Source organism: Triticum aestivum, chromosome 1A, assembly GCF_018294505.1.
Source record: "Triticum aestivum cultivar Chinese Spring chromosome 1A, IWGSC CS RefSeq v2.1, whole genome shotgun sequence".
In the NCBI taxonomy this organism is placed as follows: domain Eukaryota; kingdom Viridiplantae; phylum Streptophyta; class Magnoliopsida; order Poales; family Poaceae; genus Triticum; species Triticum aestivum.
The window spans coordinates 13,326,527-13,349,502 of NC_057794.1; the positions used below are offsets into that span (position 1 = coordinate 13,326,527).

General features: G+C 45.2%; 1 protein-coding gene across 1 annotated transcript in view; it reads right to left on the minus strand.

Moving 5' to 3' along the window:
* Window positions 1-21,472, minus strand: part of LOC123185980 (ABC transporter D family member 1) — a 38,132-nt gene extending 16,660 nt beyond the window's left edge. The window contains exons 1-3 of the mRNA XM_044597784.1: window positions 20,959-21,472; window positions 20,547-20,838; window positions 19,829-19,992 (exon numbers count right to left, since the gene is read on the minus strand). Of these exons, the coding sequence (XP_044453719.1) occupies window positions 19,829-19,992; window positions 20,547-20,838; window positions 20,959-21,020 (518 nt within the window). The 5' untranslated portion in view covers window positions 21,021-21,472. The remainder of the gene's footprint in view (window positions 1-19,828; window positions 19,993-20,546; window positions 20,839-20,958) is intronic.
* Between the last annotated feature and the right edge of the window lie 1,504 nt (window positions 21,473-22,976).

A 22,976-nucleotide genomic window follows, 5' to 3' on the forward strand; every position in this document is an offset into this window, starting at 1 on the left:
TTGACGAAACTACGCTTTTAATATTTCACTAAATGCATTATAGATAATGCTCTTTTGATAAACTCAACCTAGAGAACAATCCTTTGTGGTTTCCAATAAGAAAACTTGCCAAGAAGATGTAATAGTACATTTGATTAATGATTATATTTCTCTAGAGCTTATCGTGTTGTACTAAATAAAGAAACATTGTAATGACAAATGATATATCTATCGTCTCTCTAGATATCAGCATGTTCTCCTGCATAAAAAGCACTGGCAAATGATGGCGTTTTTTTATCATAAGATGGTGCATTCGAGCGAATTAGTTATTGGCCCGGTGACTAGTTCTTGCTTTGCAGATGGAATATGTTTGAGTTCTTCACTTTCGAGCTTTATATATCATGTTTTCCTAGAAACTGAACATTGTTGCCTCATAACCTTCATATAGAACATTATTGCTCTTCTTACAAAATTGTTCATGTTCCATGGACTGCATCATGCAAAGCTTGGTTTTTTCTCTTTAGAGAGAAAATATGCCTTAGGCGAGGAAAAATATGTGCCCTCTCATGATCTACCTAGTTTTCAATCTATTGTCATAAGATATTTAAGGTCGTTTCCATCCAAAATCATGCGAATTAAGCCAACCAAGTAGGCGCGATAATTATGCAAAACAAAGCCAATTAATGTTTCTATGAAGAGGGCAAAGTAGCAAATGGTTGGAACAAATCTGGCCAATCAATGTCACAACAGAGAAATTGGAGCGCCACATTTTTTTCACATGGATCATGTGTATAGACTGTATAAAACTAAAATAGTGTGGATACACATACATTGTTTCTAAATTCCTATGGTAGGTGCACATGAATCCTCCTCATCAAAGACTTTATAAATGTGCTCCTGGCTGGTGGGTCCTTACATTTTGAGATTCCCACATGGCAAAACCGTTATTTTTTTATCAATCTTATGGAAAACTTGACACCTGTCCACTTGTGGAGCAGGATACCCCATTAGTAGAAAACAAAAAAGATCCCATGATAAAGGGAAACAAAAAAAAAATCAAAATTACTCTACACATGATCTAGGAAGTGCATGCAAACCGTTAACGTGTCCGCGAAAAAAACATAAAGAAGTGCATACACGGGATCTACCTAGTTTTCAATCTACTGTCATAAAAAAATAATGTTGTTTTCATCCAAAATTGGGTAATTAAGCCATCCAAGTAGGCGGCGATAATTACATAAGAATAAACCTTCTATGAGGGGGTAAAATAGCAAATGGGTTCAGAACAAATCCAAGTCAATCCAAATGTCACAACAGAGCAATTTGGAAGCACCACATCTTTTTTTCACATGGATCATGTGTATATTTTTTCTTGCGAGGAACATGAATCATGTGTATAGACCGTATAAAACCGAAGGAGTATGTATACATATACATTGTTACTTGCACATGAAACACTTAAACAAAAAATCCCACATAATGGAATAAAAAAATTAAATGATTATACATATATATAATCCAGGAGTGCATGCAACGTGTCTGAAAAAAAAACGTACAGAAGTTACAAAAGTATGTAAAGAAGAGAGAGGAAAAACAAAGGTGCGTGCAAAAACAATAGAGAATTTGCTTAAGGGCCGGTTTGGAAGTGTGCCACATGTACCGTTGGTTGGGGCGTCGATTTTAATTTGATGATGGACCCCTTTTCCCCTCTCTCTCTCTCTCTCTCTCTCTCTCTCTCTCTCTCTCTCTCTCTCTCTCTCAGCTTCCATGTACAGTGACCACACGCACCCTTCAGCGACGATGGAGCTTAGACGGCAAGCGCCCAACAGAACCCATGGAGAAGAAATTAAGGGGACGCAACGCGGCAACAGCAACGTGTGTCGTGCTGGGCACTTCACCTCGCTCATGTCGTGAGCTTCCATGCACGCATGCATCTCCTTGTTCCTCCTCCTCGGCGACCAAATTAAAATTGGTGGATCGCTTCTAGAATCTATCCAGCTAGGCTCCGGCGATTTACCCCACGGTAAGATCGATGTGACGTTGCAGATTTTAGTAAGCTCAGCTGCTTTTACCTCATCCTTTGACAGTTTTAAAGTTAATTACACAATTTATAACCGTTTTTTCATCCGGATTATCTGATGATCATGTGGCAAAAGTTTTGCCATATTTAAGCTTTCAGAGTGGTCTGCTAGGTGGATCACGGTCGTCATATACATACGGCGAGCCACGTGTGATTTTCCTCCTTTTATTTTGATTTTTTAGTCTGGACTGTTTTTCTTTTGCGGGGTAGTCTGGAGTCTGGACTGGTTCGTGTTCATGAGCCAGACACATCCCACGCTCTCCCCTAAACTGTTTAGCAAAACCAACTGCAAGATATGATGCGTATGTCAATCTGACGGCCGTTACAACAATGGCGTCCAAGTAAGTTAACAACAATGCGTCCAAGTAAGTCAGTCGATCTATTCATGCGTAGAAAAAAAGTAGAAAGAAAACTGCGACATAGCAAGCTACGTGTACCGGATGACCGAGACTCATTGTTAGATCCATCTACTATATCTTAAAATAGTTAGCCCCTTCATTACTATGAATTCTCTTGCTTCTTCTTAAGCCACACCATTCAAATTAGTCATTGAATACTAGATGAGTCCACACATAGCCATCCGATCTGCACATTAGAAGTTGCTGGACCTACCACATGTAGTAACTGACGCACGCATGCATGCAAATGCCATGCAAATGCATGCGGTAATTGCCGCCTCCATAGTGGAAAGGACACTTCGACTAGTAACATGCATATGTTACTAGTCCATGTTACTAACCTCCACAGTGGGAAGTAACTTCGATCATAGTAACATGCATATGTTACTAGTCCCATGTTACTATCTTCATAGTAAGAAGTAAACATATATGTAGTGTCACACAACACTTTATTTATTAGGTTGTAGACTCATCTTATCTTGATATATGTGATGTTACTCCATCTTATCTTGATATATGTGATGTTACTCATACCCCCTCTATTTCTTTTTAGTTCCCATATAAGGTTTGGTCAAAGTCAAGCTTTGTAGAGTTTGACTAACTTTATATTAAAAATATAAACATTCACAATATAAAATTAATATTATCAGATGCACCATGAGACGTATATTCATACTATATAGTTTTAGTATTATAGATGTTTATATTTTTTAATATAAATTTGGTCAAACTTTATGCAGTGTTGACTTTGACCAAATCTTTATGCGGAGTAAAAGGAAACGGCTATCCACTATGACTAGTAAAAAATTCTTGAATGCGCTATGTTACTATCACTCCCACTATGACTAGCCTATTAACTAGCTATGTTACCGCATGACTCTCTTTATTTATTTATTACTTGCCACATCATCTACTTTGCATGGATATGTGTGATATTACCATCTATGTCACTTTCAGTGTGGGTAGTCTAAATAGTGTTTTGATCAAGACAAAAATTGACGCATGCATGCATCTCACGCTCCAGTGATATACTTTTGGTGAACTTTTATAATGGATGAACTTTTAGAACAACTCCAACAGGGTGACCAAAACGGACGCGAGCTTTGTCCGTTTTTTGTCCGTTTAGGTCGGCCAGGCGGACGTGCGCGTCCGCATTTTAAAATGGATCGGCTTGACCGCTCAACGATGAGGCCGACCCAAATATGTCGTCGTGGAAAAAATGCACGAAATAAACATAATTAAACATAATGTGGCCGGTCAAACGCCGGCCAAAGTCCACCTAAATCTAATAAACATTAAATAGAACATTTAAAAAGTCCGCGACCGCCTGCTGCCGCCCCGCACGCTACCCTAGACGTCGCCGGCCTTGCTCTGCCCTTGCCGTCGACGACGCCCATCCTCGGTGAGGTCGATGAAGACCGGAGCAGGGCCAGCCCACCCGAACGCCCGCCTGGCATGCTTGCCAGGGCAACCTCCTCCAGCGTCTGCTGGGCGCGGCAGCATTGCGGCAAGCGCGCGCGCTCCTCCTCCTCCTCCTCCTCCTCCTCCTCGAGTCGGAGCACCTCCGCGCCAAGTGGGAGCATGGCCTCGTAGCGCATCTGCTCCTCGCCGTCGGCCTGCTCCTGGCGGAGCCAGTGCTCCTTCATCGCTCGAGGTGGGCCACCTCATCCTCCGGCGTCGCGGCGAACTGGATGGGAGGCGCGCTCACCCACTCGCGGTAACTGGCCTGTCCACGAGAGGCCTCCTCCGGCCAAGTGGGTGGAGGCGGGGAGCGCTTACGCGTCGGCTCCGGCTTCGGCTGGACGGCGGCGATGGTGGCGGTGGCAGTACGAAGAGCGGGTTGTGGACGAAGTTGCCCCGCCGCCGACAGGGCAGGGCTTGCTCCAGCCCATCCCAGTGCACGCCCTCCTCGAGGCGGCTAGCCTCCAGCGCGTGCTGCAGGGCCTCCTTGAGGGTGGCTTGGTACTCCGCCTCCGCCTCCATGTCCTCCGGCTCTCACCTGCGGGGGCGGCGGTGGGAACGCAGCAGGACGGCGTCGACATCCGAGCGTCGTTGCTCCTCGTGTTCGAGGGCAAACCACGCCTCCTAGTTGTGGACATCGGCAGGCGTACTCTGGCAGCCGACGCTTGCTCCGGCGTGAGCTGCGCGCAGCGCCTGCGCACCTCGTCGTCGTGCGCCCGCTGGGTATGCGGAACCGTCGGCACCGGGATCCGCTGCGGATCCAGATGCCAACGGTGCGGCAGCGTGACATCGGGTACGACAATGGCTGCCTATACTCTCAGTGCCACCCGCGCTTGGTGCACCGGGATGTGCAGGCGCCGATGACCAGGGCGGAAACGCGTCGCCGCCGAAGGAGGAGGGGGAAGGGGAGCACGGAGGACGAGGCGCGGGGGTGCCCTTGCCCTTGCTTGCTGCTAAAGAGACCCATGGGCGCGCTAGGGTTGCGGTCGCCGGCGAGGAAGCAAAGGGAGTGGTGGGGGGCCAGATGTGGACGGGAGAAGTGGATGAAGCCGACCCCGCCGCACGCGTGGTTGAGAAAGGACGCTTCCACTGGTTGACGCTTGGGCCCGCTGTCAGTGGCTCGTCATAAATAGACGACCGGTGGCGGTTGGGTGGCCGCCAGGTGAAGACCGCGGCGGACGGCGAGAAGATGTGCGGCGGCGTTCACTTCGCGTCCTTGCCGACGCATTTCAAACGCAATTTTGGGCCGAAAATGGGTCGGCAGCGGACGCCAGGCGGACACGATTTAAATTTGAGTCGGCGCGTTGGGCCGTCACTTTTATCTACACCGACCCAAACAGACGCAGGCGGACGAAATGGATCATCCCATTAAAGTTGCTCTTACTACATATCAAATGCAAGCTCTTTTATATTTAGGAACGGCAAGCCCCCGGCATGTACGTACACGTCGGTTCTGTCGTGCACGGGCCGGTGCGGGGGCCGCCATTTGCCGCTGAGAAGAAGCTCCATGCATGATCTGGCACAGCACGTCCCTCTCGTCACATGCTGAGCGGACAACAACCTCCACTGTACGCTAGCATCGTAACGTGTCCGTACGTCATGCGTGCATGATGCATGATGCATATGGTATGGTACCACCAACCTAGCTCTAGCTCTAGCTTGTGGGTGGATTCACCGGTGACAAGGATGTGCACGTGGGCTACCTCCACGGTGAAACTCAAAGCAAGGTCGTAGAGACCTTCGTTCACAACCACGTGGCAGGGTTTGATAGTACTCCGTCTCATAATGTAAGACATTTTTAAATACTAGCGCAGTGTTAAAAAACGTCTTACATTATAAAACGAAAGGAGTAGCTAATTAACTGTACTTAACATCTATCTTACCTCGGACTCTTGGATATGATAAGAGAAGTCGTTGTACCCAAGCTTATAGCAAAGAAGAAAGAGGGAGCTATGGCCTATGGCTATCCACTAGACGCACGCTTTGCCACGCCGCGCCTTTTTCTCTTTAATGTTTTGACGTTGGTCATATTTGTTTTTAGGTTTGACTTTTCTATGGTTTGTTGAATTCGTTCATTGCGGGTTTAATTCCGCTGCTTCTTTTGCGAATCAACCTGTGGTTGAATTGGTTAGGTGAACAGTGGTATTCCTCAACCCACCAGGGTTCAAATCATGGTGCTCACATTATTGCTGGATTTATTTCAGGATTTCCGGCGATGCGCTTTCAGTGGAAGGAGACGTTCCCGTCGACGACGAGGCGCCTACCGGTGAACTTCGTAAATCTCAAGATGATATGCCGGCTCAGTCTGTCGGAGGTGCTCAATAGGGGTAGGGTGTGCGTGTGTGCGTTCATAGGGGTGAGTGTCATGCGCGTGTATATGAGCGCTTGTGTCTGTACTGATGCCTCAAACAAAAAATTCCGCTGTTTCTTTGCGAAATCACTAATTAAGGAGTACTCGTTGTAAAGAACACTCCACTTTCACAGGTCGTGACAAGTGCCGCACATGCAGTGCCATCACTTGTCGCAACCTGAGAGTTTTTTCTTTTTTTCGTAGATTCGTTATTCAAAACGTTTTATCTTTTAAACCGTGCGTCCAAATCTCAAACTGTTATCATCATTGATTCCTCGTGTCGATATCTTCAAAACTAATCCCATGTTGTTAGGGTTTTGACGATTTTTTTCGGATGAAAAAAACCGGGACAAAACAAACCCGGTATCGGGAGTACGGTTTTTCCCTTTCGGGAAAAGGCACGCCCGTCGCCTCTCCGCAACATCACACCCGTGCCTCTCATAGAAGCAAACCGGGACTCGTGGACCGAAAATAGAAACACGTTTTTTCCGTTCCGAGAGGCACCGGCCCATTGACACTCGCGAAAAGCACACTGTGCCTCTCGCAGAAGCAAATCGGTGACTCTCGCGAAGAAAAAAAGACATAAAACGTGTTTGTTTCCCTTTCTGAGAGGCTACGGGCCGTGACTCTCGGGCGAAAATCACAACCCGCGCCTCTCCGCGAAGCAAACCATGACTCTCGCGAAAGAAAAAAAAAAAACAGAAAACGCGTTTTTCCCTTTTCGAGAGGCACGGTCGTGACTTCTCCGCGGAAGCAAAACCATCGACTCTCGCGAAAGAAAAAAAACAAAAAACACGTTTTTTTTCGTTTCCGAAAGGCACGGCCGTGACTCTCACGGAAAAAACCATAACTTTCGCGAAAGGAAAAAAAAAAGAAAACACGTTTTTTCGCGCAATTTTTTTTGATCGAAAAGCTACAGAAGACAGGGGAAAACCAAAACGTCGAAAAACCCCGTTTAAAAAGCTGAAAACGCGTGCGAAAAAAAAAAAATAAAATCCGGAGGAAGCGTCCAAAACGAGACACGTGGTGAATGGCTGAAAGCACAACAAGTGGCGCTGATCGTTACAAGGCTCCCGAAGGAGCGCTCGTTAACTAGTTGCTCCCGCTTCTTTGGTTTGAATGTAGTGCAAGGTCCACAAGAGGGGCCTATGCCTTTTTTTACTTATTTGAAAGTTGAAACGCAACGTTTTATAAGAAGGGTTATAAGGAGCCTGTTTAAAAGGGAAAACTCCATATATCTATATATAGTGTTACTGTTTATCACCCAGGGTGCAGAATAAGTTATTCTTCACCCGAGGTAATCTTAGATCATTTCATAATTAAATTATGTTTCGAATTTAAATAGTTACATTTCTGTTTGATTCACTATGTAAAATTTGATATAAGAAAATAAAAATATAGGTCATAAGACAAAAAAAAATTGTAGTTTATGTGTATTTTAGACTATATTTTTTACGTTTGTAATTTTTACATAACATAAAATATATTTTTACGACGATTATATATTTTCTTACGGTCTATTTTTACGTCGGAAATAAGGACAAAACTTACGGAACGCAAAATTATGGTGCATTTGATGGTAAAATAGAGGAGGGATGAAGAATAACTATTCCTCACCCAGGGTGATATATATATATCAAAAAAAATGTTAGTTTTTACAAATACACATGCATGTTCTCTAAAGTATCTGTAAAGTTTTATTAAATAATATGATTATTTACGGACTACACAAAAAGGAAAATTTTGACTCAAATATAACAAAGAAAAATTGCCATTTTAATCTATGTATTTTATATTTTGTACATCACATGTGAACATACATGTTTATGAAATTTCATACATACATACATATATGCTTATTTGTATTTCTTTTCATATTATTTTGGAATATGGAAACTGTATTTCGTTGAACAAGAACGAGCTCTCTTGAGCCCGGCCACCATATGTAACTTTCTCTGCTCGTTTCTATTTCATTCATCCCACAATGTAAGATATTTTTGTAAGCAAAACAAGTTTGCAAAATTGTCTTACATTATAGATGAAAGGAGTGACTGCTTGAAGTGTGTGTGGTGGGGGGGGGGGGGGGTGTTCCATTTTCAAAGTGGTATTGTTTTCTTTAACACTGTACAAACATAGACACCTTATACATGCGCACATACACTTATCTCTATAAAACGCACACACACAATAACTTACTTTTGTGAGCACGTCTGAGAGACTAAGTTCGACACATTATTTTGAGATTGATGAAGTCGCTACCGACGTCTTCGTATTCAACGGAAACGTTTTCTCCCACTAAATGCTTATCGCTGAAAGGCCTAAAAGTAAATCTAGGAAAATACGAGCATCTGATCTAGGACTTAAACTTGATGGGTTGGAAGTATCAACTATTCTCCTAACCTCCACCACAACTTTACACCGATATACCACTATAACCTTCCTGATGAAACAAAAAAACATAATGAGTTTTTGCCAAGTGTAAGTGAACCATTTAATTAGCGGAACATGGCACTCTGTTATGAGTAATTTTTTAACACAATACAGGCGCAAGACACTCATACATATGCACGTAAACTCATTCCTATAAACGCACGTAAGCATGTGACCACATCATCTTGAGATTGACGAAGTTGACACATACGCCTTCGTAATCGATGGAAACGCCTCTTCCCACTAACACACATCGTCGGAAGGCTTGAAATAAAACCAGGAAAATGTGAGCACCAGTGTCAAGTCTAGGACTTAAACTCTGACGGGGTGTGCCTCCTAACCATCCAATCACAGGTTGATTCGCACGAGCTAAATATGTCATCTTCATTGATTAATTTTGTTTGTTAAGAAAGCTAGAGATTAACTAAATCATGCACTTGTCAATTTGAAAGTTTACATGTAGGGTTTAAAAAAGTTTGAGCTCCATGGCCTATTCAACTTTGACTCGATTTTGCCACAGTTTGAGCCCGTCTTCGGCCCTGAACAAGCTGAGATAAAGCCTGAATATATAGTTTAGTAAGCACATTTCAATACATATATCTCGGGCCCGTGGGACTGGGGTTACCCAGGCCCGTCTGCCTACAGCCCAGTACGCGGCGCCACCAGGAGGACCAAGGCAGGCCCACCGCCAGAGCCTCACGAGCAGGACCCTTGCGAGGACCTTACCTCGCGAGGGGTGCATCATCAGGTGCCATCAAGAGCCTCGCGAGGTGGCTTCCCAAGGCTGCCTCTCGAGGCCCCTCGTGGACGCGTACAAGCCAAGGATCATGCTGCAGAATCGCGCGGCCCTGCGTCTTCACGTGGGTGACGCGCGCAGCGACAAGCGAAGCTAGAGAGCGTCAACGAGCGCGGATACAGAGGTTCTCCCTTTTGTGCTAAGGGAGCCAAGGGCAGCGCACCCGGTTCCCGAAGCAATCCCCAAGGCTTACCCATTTGGTGCAAGAAGGCCAAGACGGCGGGCTCGCCAGGATGGAAGTCATCACCGAGCCCACCGACGCGTCATGGCAGGAGGCTTTTGCAGACGAAGACCACCTTTAGTCAACATAAGCCTAGTTGTACTCCTGCCCCCTTCAAACTGGCCGTTGTGGCCAACCCTTTCCGCCGAGTGTTTTCAGGGAAGAGGACCATGGCCAGTATAAGTAAGGGCAGGGTGCCACCGTGAGAGGGATTGATTACGAGATCCCTCCGGAGGCAACTCACTCCCCCTTGTATTCTCATACTCATCCTCCCTCGCGAGGCAATCCAACCACAAAGCAGGAGTAGAGTCTTACACCGCAAGATGGCCCGACCCTGGGTGAACTGCCGTGTCTACTCTCCTTCTTCTTTAGCTCGAGCACGTCAGAGCGTCGCCGTGAGACAGGTGGGTTGCGAGACAGTGGCGGTGCCAGAAGTTCAAGTATATGTGATGTCAATTTAAACTTGTGATGTCAATATCATGTGTATTTAACAAATTTCTACCATCTTCTGCATAATTTTTACTTGTAGTTAAGAAGTTTCACCAAAATGTTGTGTGGTCAAGTGACCACACCGCTTGAACGTGGCTTCGCCACTGTTGCGGACAGGCTTAGCGAAGGTAGCGGGTATACCCCAGTGTTCAAACTTCTTGGGTCCCGAGAGCCCTGATTCCCGACAATATACCTATATGATTTTGTCTAGCCGAGCCAGAGCTGATTACCCAAATCACACAAAGGATTGTTCATGGAACTGCTGTCAAAATTATTCGGACGATCCTTCATGAGCTTTGCCAGTGCAGCCCGATCCTTCATGAGTTTCTTCTAATCCAAGGTCAAGCATAACATCAAGTTCAAAGACTAATTTATAACCCTACGCGTGCGTACGTAATACATAGGATTAATTATTTTGCAGCCGTGCAGTTGCATGCCCGGTCAGGTCACCATACGTGCATACCCGATGGACGTACGTATGTGCGCGTAGACGTGGGCTGGACTGCCTGTCAACCAGAAATTAATGCGTTGGCAAGCGTGCAAGTGCTTATTGCATGACAGTGGCAACACATGCATGCGTGCACGGTTGCGTACGTGCTAGCTACGTACAATTGAGTACACAGACAGATGCCGTCTATACTATGAATGATGAAGGGAGCAGTGGCGGAGCTTGGGCAAGAATAAGTTGATTTTTTGGTGTAAAAATAGGCTGAAATTAAGATATATACATGTATTTTCCTGTGAGCTGGGGGGGCCACCGCCCAGGTTGGCCCCCATGAACTCCGCCACTGGAAGGGAGTACTCCCCTCCTTCTGGTTTGTAGGACTCCTTGTATTTTGGTTCAAATTTTTAACCATCCATATGACGAGCAAAACGTAAGTACATGTTACAAAAGGTATATTCTTGGATTTGTATCCGAAAGAGGTTTCTCATGGTATAATTTTTGTCAGATCTAACTTATATTTTATTAGTTAAAATTAATGGTCAAATTTTGATCCAAAATAAGAGGAGTCTAATAAGCCCGGACGGAGGAGTATATATATTGCAAGTCCATAAGGTGAGACCATGAGAGAAGGGGGTTTCACTGTATGTGTGTGAAGCCACACCATCTTATTGCTGTCATGGTTCCCCGCTCTCATGGATCATCTCCACCGTGGAACCCATAGATGGTGGTGGCATCAGGTGGCAGTCATGTCTTATCGTCGTCGGAGTTGGTTCATTGTTGCTCCCGGATGGCCACCCTCGAGAACTGAAAAGGCGGTTGCGAACCATTCGGTAGCCCAAAATGCTAAAACACACAAGCCATGTCACCATGCAAGGGACACTAAAACACACATTTGGGCCGGCTCAACTAGTGGGTGTGTGTGCTCCTCTAGCACAGGAAAGAGAACGAAATCATAGTTAAGCGGTAATCCTTGTAAGGTCATTCTAAACTTCGCTGGTGGCGACAAGTGGAGAATGCACACGTGCGTCATTTGCCGCCATCATGGGGTTTTTAGTGGGTTTTCTCTTAGTCGTGGAAGGGATGAGAGGGCCTGGTATGTTTTTTTTTCCAAATCTGTTTTAAAAACTACAATATCTCCCTAAACAGTATGTCGAAATTACAAACAATTTTCACCATTGTGCTCTTTTCGTTTATAGTTTTTCAACAAACTTTTTTACAAGCGCAGGTTGTACCCCCAACTGTAGTATAGTTCGCACTAACCTTATGAGAACTAACATGTTGCATCAAACTAGTATTATTTGTGCTCTGAACGTGACCTAAGTTGTTCAACACACTTGTACCCAGCGTGGAAGCAAACTTCCACATGGGTGCACAACTGCATGCACGCGAGACCACACATATAGTGGAGCAAACATATGAGTAGTACATACAATGTAACATGTACTTCCACTTTTGCCTGTACATGCAAAAAACAAGAAATACGCATAAAATGGGAAAAACCTCAATGTTTGCTCCCCTTGCCATGTGGTTAAGCCCCTAGCGTGGGCAGGAAGTACCCTCTATGGAAGCCCCCCAAGGGGCACCCACCGAGTTGTTCTCAAAAGAGAATATGCTATTAGGAAGAAACGATCGAAAAAAGGCACTCCTGCCTCCGAGAAAAAACTGGCCACGGGGTTTTTTGACATTCACAAAAATGTATTGTGAAAAAGTGTTTATACTTTTTAAAAAATTAGATGGATTTCTTAAATCTTGTGTTATCATTTTTAGCGGATTAAAAAGTGTTATCTGAATTTAGAAAAATGTACACATCTTTAATTTTTATTTTAAAATTGTACACAATTTTTTAAAACAACAAATTTTATATATGCTAAGAATACTATAAATTAGTCATAAAATATATAAAAAAATCATGTTTATTATCCTTTTGATATTTTTTATGAAATCTTATATGTTTAAAATTTAGAACAAGATAAAAAGACAACAGAAAACAGGGACAGAATAAAAATTTATATAAATAATTGGAAACAAAATAAATATCATAAAGGAGACCATACAAAAGAAGGAAAGCAGTAGCGCCAGAGAATGGAAAGAAATATAAACCGGATGAGAATCCGGAAAAGAAAACCAATGGGTAAACCCTCGCTCATAATCTGAATGGTTGCATGGCCGTGAGACAAACGAATAGAGCGTCCAAGGCCAACCAGACGCGTGTTGTTGGGTGCTATGTTTCGCTTACTGCGAGACAGAGGGAAAGCTCTCGCGTAGGAGGATCTACAGATGGACCGGCCCAGCCACGCGGGAGGCTACTGCCATGTTTCCTTGTTTCTTTTTTCATCTTTTTGATTTTTTTTTTTTGAAGCTACACAGCATAGCTGGTTTTCATTTGATTTAGCAGAGAGAGGTGTTACAAAGGGTGATCAAGCGATCAAAGTTGCAAGAGAGAGATCCAGAAAGATACATGCATCCAAGCACTAGTGCTCGGTTGCCCTACCCAGCATACTATGTTTTTATCTCACGGTTCTTCCCCGAATGGGCTCTTCACACATCTTGCACCAGCAAGCCTCCATTGCTCCAGGTCTCTTCTGCAGCCGTCAATGATGTTTTTCACGCACGCCTGCTTGCGTCTGAAGACGCAGCCATTTCGCTCGAGCCAAATGTGCCAGACGACCAGAACTAACATGGACTTGATGCCTTTTCTGCTTTCGGGGGTGGTGGAGCTGATGATACTCTGGATTGTCGCCGTGGTGGAGTTGGCTGGGGGCCAAGATGTGTGATCTAGGGCGCCACACCCTCTCCACCTTGCTGCAGTGCTCCAAACCCTGAGTGAGACCGGGCACTCCCAGAAAAGATGCACCGAGGTTTCTAGGTTTCGCGTACAGAGATGGCAGAAGTAGCTGTTCTCCCATCCTCTCCTTTGCAGTCTGTCATTGCACCATAGACGGTCCAAGTGCAGCAACCAGAGGAACATTTTGATCTTGCCCGGAGCCCAGATCTTCCAGATTATCTCCCGGAATTCGCTGGGCCTTGTACTTTCAAACTGGGCATTATAGGCCGTCTTGACGGTGAACTGTCCAGAGCCGCCCCGCGTCCATCTGATGCTGTCGGCTGTGCCTGCCTGGATGGTGATCTGAGCCTGCCTAATGACTCGGGCCATCTGCACGATTTGTGGCAGGATGCCTTCGAAGCTACCATGTCTGAGATCATGGAGCCATCTGTCTTCATGAAGTGCGTCGCAAACTGATCTGTTCTTGCGCCTGGACCATGCAAAAACCTCAGGGTATTCCTGCCGTAGAATCCTGCCATCAAGCCATGGGCAGAACCAGAAGGAGGCAGTCCGTCCATCGCCGATGGTCACCACCGTAGACGCGGCAAAAAGGGCACGGTCTGCGTCATCACACGGGGTGCCAGTGCCAACCCAGGGCCTGGATGGGTCTGCCAGCACAGCCAAAGCCAGCGAAGTCGCAGAGCTCTGGCGAATGCCGAGAGATCGTGGATGCCCAAGCCTCCTCTGGCCTCCGGCATGGTCACCGCCCTCCATGCCACCTTGCACTTGCCGCCGCTGATCTCCTGGTCGTGCGCCCACAGGAAGCGTCCCCTGACCTTGTCTATCTCTTTGAAGAATTTCTTTGGCACGCGCATCACTGAGAGGGCGAATGTTGGCATGGCTGAAAGGACGCACTTGACGAGGACTCTGCGCCCCGCCAGCGGGAGAAGCCGGCCTTTCCATCCGGCGAGCCTAGCTCTGATCCGGTCTAAGATGAACTGCAGGTGAACTAGCCTAGTTCTACCGGTGGTCAGAGGGAGACCTAGATACTTGACTGGAAAGGAGACTGTTGCACCCCCGAAGCCATGCAGAACATGATTGAGGTCAATTTCGTGGCAGCTAATGGGTACTGCGGAGGATTTGGCAAGGTTGACGCGCAGACCGGTGGCGTCACCGAAGCTAGCTAGAATTTGTAACAGACTATCCACCTCCAGTCGACTAGGGTTGGCGAAGATGACAGCGTCGTCAGTGTAGAGGCTTGTCCGCATCCTTGCTGCTGAGCCAGGGATTGGCGAGAGGGCACCGGAGCGCGTGGCTGCCTCCAGGAGCCGATGTAGCGGGTCGATGTAGAGGATGAAGAGCAACGGGGACAGAGGGTCCCCCTGCCGTAGCCCCCTAAGATGGTCGATGCGGTTGCCGGGATGCCGTTGATCGGGCACGACGATGACGAGGACGAGAGCAGCAGGGTGATCCAGTCGCGCCAGCGTGCGGGGAATCCAGTTTGCACATGAGTTCAATAATGTACTCCCAGGAGACACTATCGAAAGCTCTCGCAATGTCAATCTTCAACAGCAGTGCTGGGGTTTTGGCATGGTGCAGCGCTCTAATGGTGTTTTGGACATAGAGGTAACTATCATGAATGCATTTGTTCTTCTGGAATGCCGTCTGCGCCAGCGAGATGATCTTGCTGATTACAGTGGCTAGCCGCATGGACAACACTTTAGAGATCAGTTTGCCAATGGAGTGAACTAGACTTATAGGCCGGAAATCCCCCATGCTGGGGTGCCGTCTTTCTTTGGGAGGGCGATCATGGCCGTGTTTAGGTCTGCGAAACTGCCGTCTGCAACGTGATAGAAGGGGTGGAACACGCCATTATATCATTTTTGATCAGGCTCCAGCAAGATCTGAAGAACATCCCGAGAAGTCGTCAGGACCCTGTGCTTTATCTGCCGGTGAAGCCACAATCACTGCCCAAACCGCCTCAGTGAATGGGTTATCAAGTCCCTCGTTGCTGACAGAGGGGAGATGCAGCTCTTCCCAGTTATTGTGTTGACTCTACTGATTCTGGAGCCTAGCAGGTTGCTGAAATGCTGGTGTGTGGTTGCTGCTTTTGCTTCATGGTCGAGGGCAGTTCCAGTATCAGTCTGCAGCGAGTAGATGTGATTTTTTCGCCTCCTGGAGTTGATCTTAGCCTGAAAGAAAGCAGTCTTTGCATCACCGCTCGCAGCCATGTGATTCTGGACGCCTGTCTCTTTCTGGCACGCTCAATCGCTGCTAATCTGAGCAGCCTTTGCTTCAGTTGCCGGCGCAGCTGAAATTCTGCATCTGACAGTCTTCTCCGCTCTTGCGCCACTCAAGCCGCAAGATTACCTCGCACGCCAGGTGGAACTGATTTTTTGCGTCGCTGAAAAGAGTGCGAGCCCAAATTTTCAGGTCCGCAGCAGTTCTTCTCAACTTGACCTTGAGCCGTGCGATCGGGCAATCATGGTTCAAGGGCCACTGCCAGCTCGTTGAACTGTTTCTGGAAACGCGGGAATCTGGGCCAGAAAGATTCAAGCTTGAAAGTCGGCCTTTTGCGCGTGCAGTGGAGCTGGCCAAGACAAGGGGGCAGTGATCGGAGCATGTAGTTGAGGAGCTAGAAGCATATGTGCTGGAAACATGGCTCCACTCGGTGTTGCAGAAGACCTTGTCGATGCTGACCATGTGGATCCTGACACTCGCTAGTCAGGTAAATCTCCGGTTCTTGCATTTGATTTCTCTGGGTGGCTATGTGAGTGCCATCTGAATCTACCCATCAGCCTTCGATTCAAGTTCAGGTTTATTCTTTGTCCCTGGCCTCGTAGATGACGTTGAAGTCGCCGTTGATCAGCCATGGCTCTCCCGCTGGCGGGGCTGCATGATGATCTTGTCAGGAAATCGTCATTCCTTGCATCATCAGTTGGCCCATACACTGTGGTTAACCAGAAGCTGATGTCGCCCTGTGTCATCGTCACCTTCGCTAACCATTGGGACCTGAAATAATAACAAAATGTCAGTGTCAAACACTTCACTTATATGGAATTTCATGCAAACATGCATGGATTATGAACAGTTGGACACTGAGAGTTTGGTTGTTACTAGATAAGTTTAAGAATACTAAGCCTCCTTTCAAGTAGATGCACTTAAACAGCATATGCATGACTTTTGCGTCGCCTACTGTTGCAGAATCCAATCCTTTTCCAGACTTAAAACCCGGAGTGGTAACTCCTACTACCTCTCTATCAAAATATAAGACGTCTTTTAGGCTAAACTAGCCTACAAAAACGTCTTATATTTGATATGGAGGGAGTAGTAAGTAGTAACTGAGCAGATTACCAAATGATTGCCTTCAATACAACATTAATTTGATTGATGAATCCAAAATTGCAAACTTGCAAATGCTATATTATCCAACTTTGTTTCATTGTTTTTAATTAATCTTCTTTCAGGAAGTAGTGTTCAAATGTATGAAGCTGCGTGTTTTCAAATTACTACAGAACCTAACATATCCTTGTATTTACGCCCTAAGAGTGTATAAATGGTAAAAGCGGCAGCCTATGAGCTCCATAAATATCTGAAAACAAAATAGCAAAAAAGAAATGCCATCATAGATAATTACAAGATCAGTTTGCAGTTTGATACAGAAAAGACTTATTTTGCTAGTAAAATGTAAGTTCTCTTTAACTTCTAGTTTTATCAGATTACTTAAGGCTATAAGAGCTTGAAACAGAGAGGCCAGACATGAAACTATTTTCGACATATCCTGTTTCATGGTTCATTACTGCAGGCAGTCTGATATCTGGACATGATTTACAGATGCTCTAGAACATGTAAAAGAAAAATGTGCATGATGCTACATACATTCTCATAAGTGCTGGATAGCTGCTGTTCAAGCAAGCATTGCAATAGTTAAGTCAAAAGTTCAAATTCAATTGGTAGGAGAGGATTACCGGTGATTAAAAGATTAGATCCAGTTTCTACTCGGAGAGGTTAAATCGTCAACCAAAACATTCCCAGCGGGTGTCACCACCTGTAATCATTTCATATCAGAATGATGGAATTATGTAAGGAAACAGAAAGCGAATGTGCTCCTCCAAGCATGCTATTACTACCTTAACGCCGGAAAATTCTATATGGTTTGCTTCGCTGATGTAATTCCCGATAGAAGAGCTGTGATTCAACGATCTATCACGGACCCCAGACAGCTCACGTGAAACATCTAGTAACTCACGAATCCGGTCTGCATAGCCACTGTCAAATTACAGTGAAAGTCCATTGTCAATCATGTCACAAAAAAATATCAGAACTCGAAGACAGCAGAATAGCATCAGAGACAGCAGGTCACAGGACCACAAAGTTTGCCCTGCAAAATTACAACCATAGTTGCGTATATAGGCCATAGTTGTCTAGATATACAAACCATAAAGAAGATAACCCATTCAACTTTTTTATGGGAGATAACCCATTCAACTAATCCTAAAATATGGAAGGTCCCAGTGCAAAACTCTAATGGCTCTGCCAGTTCTCATTACACTACAAGATGCAAAAGGTTATTAAATCCAACAATAGGTAACAGGTCAGACTGAACAACACACTGCCATAAACGGTGTTGTTTCAAAGAACTCTTAAAATATGTACAAGAATGACAAAGAAAAACAAAAGCTCGCAATATATCAGCAAGTACTTAAACATTTTCACTTCTATCAAATGTCTATAGTTCTGAAAGATGCAAGCAATGTATCCTAAAATAACAGGATTGGAAATGAAATGAAACTATTCAGTGCTATGAATAGTTTTCACGCAGATGGATTTACCTCAGGATATTCAAACGCCTAGAGCTGATAGAGAGGGTCCCGAGAGACTGAAATAGTGCTATGATCACGCTCGTGTGGTATCGAAGGTTACTCAACATATCAGCCCTTCCTAGTGTAGATGAATCAGGTCTAAGGTCGCCGGAGAAGAACGGTTCGATAATAAGAACAACTGCTACAGTGGCACCGAAGTACTTCAGAAAGAAATCTTGAATCATGCCGAACCACCAGTTTTCATGGAGTACATGCTTCAAGTGCCCAACAAGAGCTCGGAATCGGTGCATAATATGATATTCTTCTCTCTTCTCACCACCATAAAATGCTACACTCTCAGCATGAGTTCTTAAGCGTGAATGAAGTTGACGATACTCCCCTTCTAAGTGCTGCTCTGTAGATTTCATCTTTCCAAAAGCAGGAGAGAAATTTCTAATTGCTCCACCAGCAACTAGTATATATCCCTGAAAGCATTTTACATATTAATACATTATAGGAAGACCAAGGAAGCAAAACATATCAAAATTGAGCATCACTCCTCATTGGTAGGGGTATTATCGTGTATTAAAATTATATCAATAATTACCAGAATCCAAAGCATGTATTTCGGACTAGCATAAGAACAGAGACGCCAGGTATATATCAAGCCTTCTGCAACTGCAGCCAAATCATCCTGTACAAGTTCACTGAGTTCAGAACAGAACTTCGGAATATCACTCGCAATCCTTTGTTCTGGGTTTGATATTCGATGATCCACATGAGAGATCTTGTAGTAAACCATATTCTGGACATACAGAAGAAAAAGCAGCAAGATATTAACACTGTATTCTAAAAGATCAAACCATCAAGTTAATACCCAAACTACTGGTTAACCTGCATTCTAAAAGTACATCAGTGCATGCACCATATGAATCTTCTGTATTTTTATAAAATTTCTTCAAAAAGAAGAACATGAAGTGATATTACCACTACTTTAACATCAAATAAGAAATAAAAATTTGACCTGACATGGCAACACAAACACAATTGGCCATCTCGAATAAATTACATAAATTAAATAGAGAAAGCAAATTTAACTAGCATGGAAAAATTGCTACCAAGGGAAGAGCGAAAGGAATTCAACTAGAAGAAACAGTAAACAGATTGCTTCATGAAAAACCTAGAAGAAACAGCTAACATATCACATAAATGAGAACGTTCATATTAAATTGAAAAAGAATGGCACATGAAGACTAGATCAGTAATCCCCCAGTACTCTATAGTTTTGGGTTTGTAAGTTTATTCTTTCATCAGCTTGTTATATTTGCAGCACTGACAATACTTTTAAGCCACTGGTTATTTTAATCCATGACATAATCCTTCCGAGCATACTGACTCGGAACCATATGAGTTCATTTTACTTCTTATTTTGCAAGAAACCATAAGTCCACTGATAGACAGAAACTTGGAAATAAACATTAACATATTCTGGAGGCCAACACAAGTGAGGAATGTTCAACCACTACATAAGCAAAATTGATCAACTGATGTACCTGGAAATAATCGGCATGGACGAGGTCTGTTAAAATTTTCTTGAAGCGCAAGTTCAGAGACCCAGTTAAGTATTTTGAGGTCTGGTATACTGCTGATTGGAGAAAGCATAAGATCAGATTTTCTATAATTAGGCCTGTAAAGGTTGGAACCCGCCGAAGAAATGCCGCTTTAAACAGAAAGCCTTGAACTTTTGCTAATCTATGCCCAACAGCAGTACGCAGCACCTGAAAAGAAAACATACCAAAAGTAATGTCTCCGATCATCAAATACGCAGTATGCTTCAAATGCCATCTTAAAATACAACAGAACGCAGTAGTATCACTGCTTTTCCTATATTGTCGCATCTGTGTACTACATCATATTGAGAACGTTCAATATAGGACAACAGGAGTGAGCTTAGCCATTTCAAATATCACCAATCAAACATATGAAACGTGTATTCGCTTAAACTGTGCCACTGGGGCACTGCAGAAGTAACAAAAATGGGTCTTCTCCAACTTGCTATATATTTGCCTGCTCTATTAAGGAAGTAGAATAGGTGCCACAGATCCAAGCAGTATGCTCTACGTTGTCCTTACTATTAGCAGGACCAGCATGATTGCAGGCCAGATCGACGGTTACAAAGTCCTTGTTTTTTGTACGCATACCAAAAAAGGGAGCTTAATTATTGTGCAAAACTTAAACTCAAAGCTAGTTAGCTGTTCGCTTCTTCCGGCACGGTAAAAACATGACATTGCTTATGAAGAACTGTCAATTCTGCAAAATTCTCTGAACTTACGGCTGTCAGCATCAAGCCAAGAAGGTATCGCGTGCCATTCGGGCCAATCTTCTTGAGCAGGATAGCGGCCAAGAAATGCAAGGACTTGAGCGCGCTCTTCCTCCGCTTCGACGTCCCGGCCAACCGGCCATCCGTGCCGTTGTGACCCGGCCTTTCCCCATTCCTGGCCAATGCATCATCACCATCGTTGGCGGCTTCCGGACGGCCTCTCCTCCTTTGGCCTCGGCCCGACCGCGCGTATGCCAACGCCCCGCCAGCGACCAGCGCGCCGGAGACAACCGCCAGCGTCCTCCTGCTTCCACCCAAAATTGACAAGATTCAAGATTCCCCCAAAAAAAAATTCAGATACCAATCAGGGGAACATGGTAAGGGTTGAAAAAGGACAGGACTTTGGAGCTGAGCACGCACGCACCTCCGGGACGCCAGGAGCCCCCGCCCGCGCTCGGTGAGCTGCAGCAGCTGCAGGGACGGCATCTCCCCGGAGCAGCAGCAGGCCGCGAGGCGCGACCTCCCCGGAGCAGCAGGCCGGGCGCGCCGCCGGAGGGGGGGGGGGGGGGGGGGGAGATCTTGCTATCTACGGCAGCGGCGCGTGAGCCGCCGTGGAGCCGAGCCGCGCCTCCCTTCCTCGCAGCGCATCGTCGCTGGCCCTGCCTGACTTCGTCCGCCGGAACCGGGACGGGACCAGAGAAGGGGCGGGTCAGCCGCCTCCGAGGAGATCACCGCGGGAGGGCGCGCAACCGGTGGAGGGGAATCTTGAGTGGTGGTGACCTCGATCTCGGCGGAGAGATCCCCGGCGGTGGGGGGCGGTAGATGCCGGGAAGCAAGGGAGGCGGGTAGAGGAACAGAGGAGAGGAGATTGGGGGAGTAAAAAAATGGTGAGTACGAGAGACAAGTTGATGAGATTCAAGAGAGAGGGTGTGACAGCGATGGAGAGAGAGAGAGAGAGAGAGAGATTTGGAGGAGAAGACTCTTCGCAACTGCATCTGCTGCAATTTGCAAAAGCATCCTAATCATTTTTCTTGTTTTTCCTCTCTCTTTATGTGCTTTTTGTGTGTCAACTGTGCTGTGTTTTCTACTTTATTTGAGTTATAGTTCCGTAATTTAGAATTTCTACATAATAATATGTACTATAACTCAAAGTCGAAACCTGGGTTCAGAATTGGTGTTTGACTTTTGACTAGGTCCTTTGAATCTTGAGCCCAAAGAGTGAAGTATATAGAAATATTCCAGATGGTATCTTGGAATACTTTGGCATTTCTTGGATTTAGAACCTTTCATAGAACGGTGAGAGCCGCGGTTGGCCAGGTGAGTAGATGGCAACTCGAGTGATTGTAGATGTCCCAAACCCGTTCTACCGAGTTTGGGGAAAAGAACCGTAGCAAACTCCGCACCTGGGTAGGAGTCTGGCAAAGATGGAGAGATGGTCGTCATCTTTGTAGAGAGCGGGGGGCATCCTAAGCGTTTTTCTTGTTTTTCTCAATCTTATGTGCTTTTTTTGTGTCAAATGTGTTATGTTTTTCCATTTTTGATGAATTATCTCCATAACTTAATGCTCTTTTATAATAACTTGTATATATAACTCGAAGTTGAAACTCAGGTTCAAAACTATAAGGTTGCGTTGATGCGAGAAGAAGGTATTAGTGGCGAGACATACTGTTTCACTTTTGACTAGGTCCTTTGAATCTATGAGTTTAAAGAGTGAAGTATAAAACAATATCCCAAATGGTATCACGGAATACTTTGGCATTTCTTGAATTAAAAACCTTTCCTAAGATAGGGCGATGAGAGTCACGGTTGGCCAGGTGAGCAGATCGCGGCTCGAGTGATTATAGACGTCCCAAACCCATTCTGTTGAGTTTGGGGAATGAACCATAGCAGACTCCGCACCTGGGTAGGAGCCGGACAAAGATGGAGAGGTGGTCATCGTCTTCGTAGAGGGAGAGGGAGGGTCCCTATAGAGATTTAAGAGAGTGTGTGTGTGTGGCGGTGGTAGAGAGAGATTTGGAGAAACCTCTTTGCAACTGCATTGCTACAATTTGCAAAAGCATCTTGATACGTCTCCAACGTATCTATAATTTTTGATTATTCCATGCTATTATATTAACTGTTTTGGATGTTTAATAGGCTTTAATATACCTTTTTATATTATTTTTGGGACTAACTTACTAACCAAAGGCCCAGTGCAAATTGCTATTTTTTGCCTATTTCAGTGTTTCGCAGAAAAGGAATATCAAACGGGATCCAAACAAAATGAAACCTTCGGGAGAGTTATTTTTGGAACAAACGCAATCCAGGAGACTTGGAGTGGACGTCAAGGAAGCCACGAGGCAGGAGGGCGCGCCCAGGGGGGTAGGCGCGCCCCCACCCTCGTGGACCCCTCGTGGCTCCGCTGACCTACTTTTTTGCCTATATATACTCATATACCCCGAA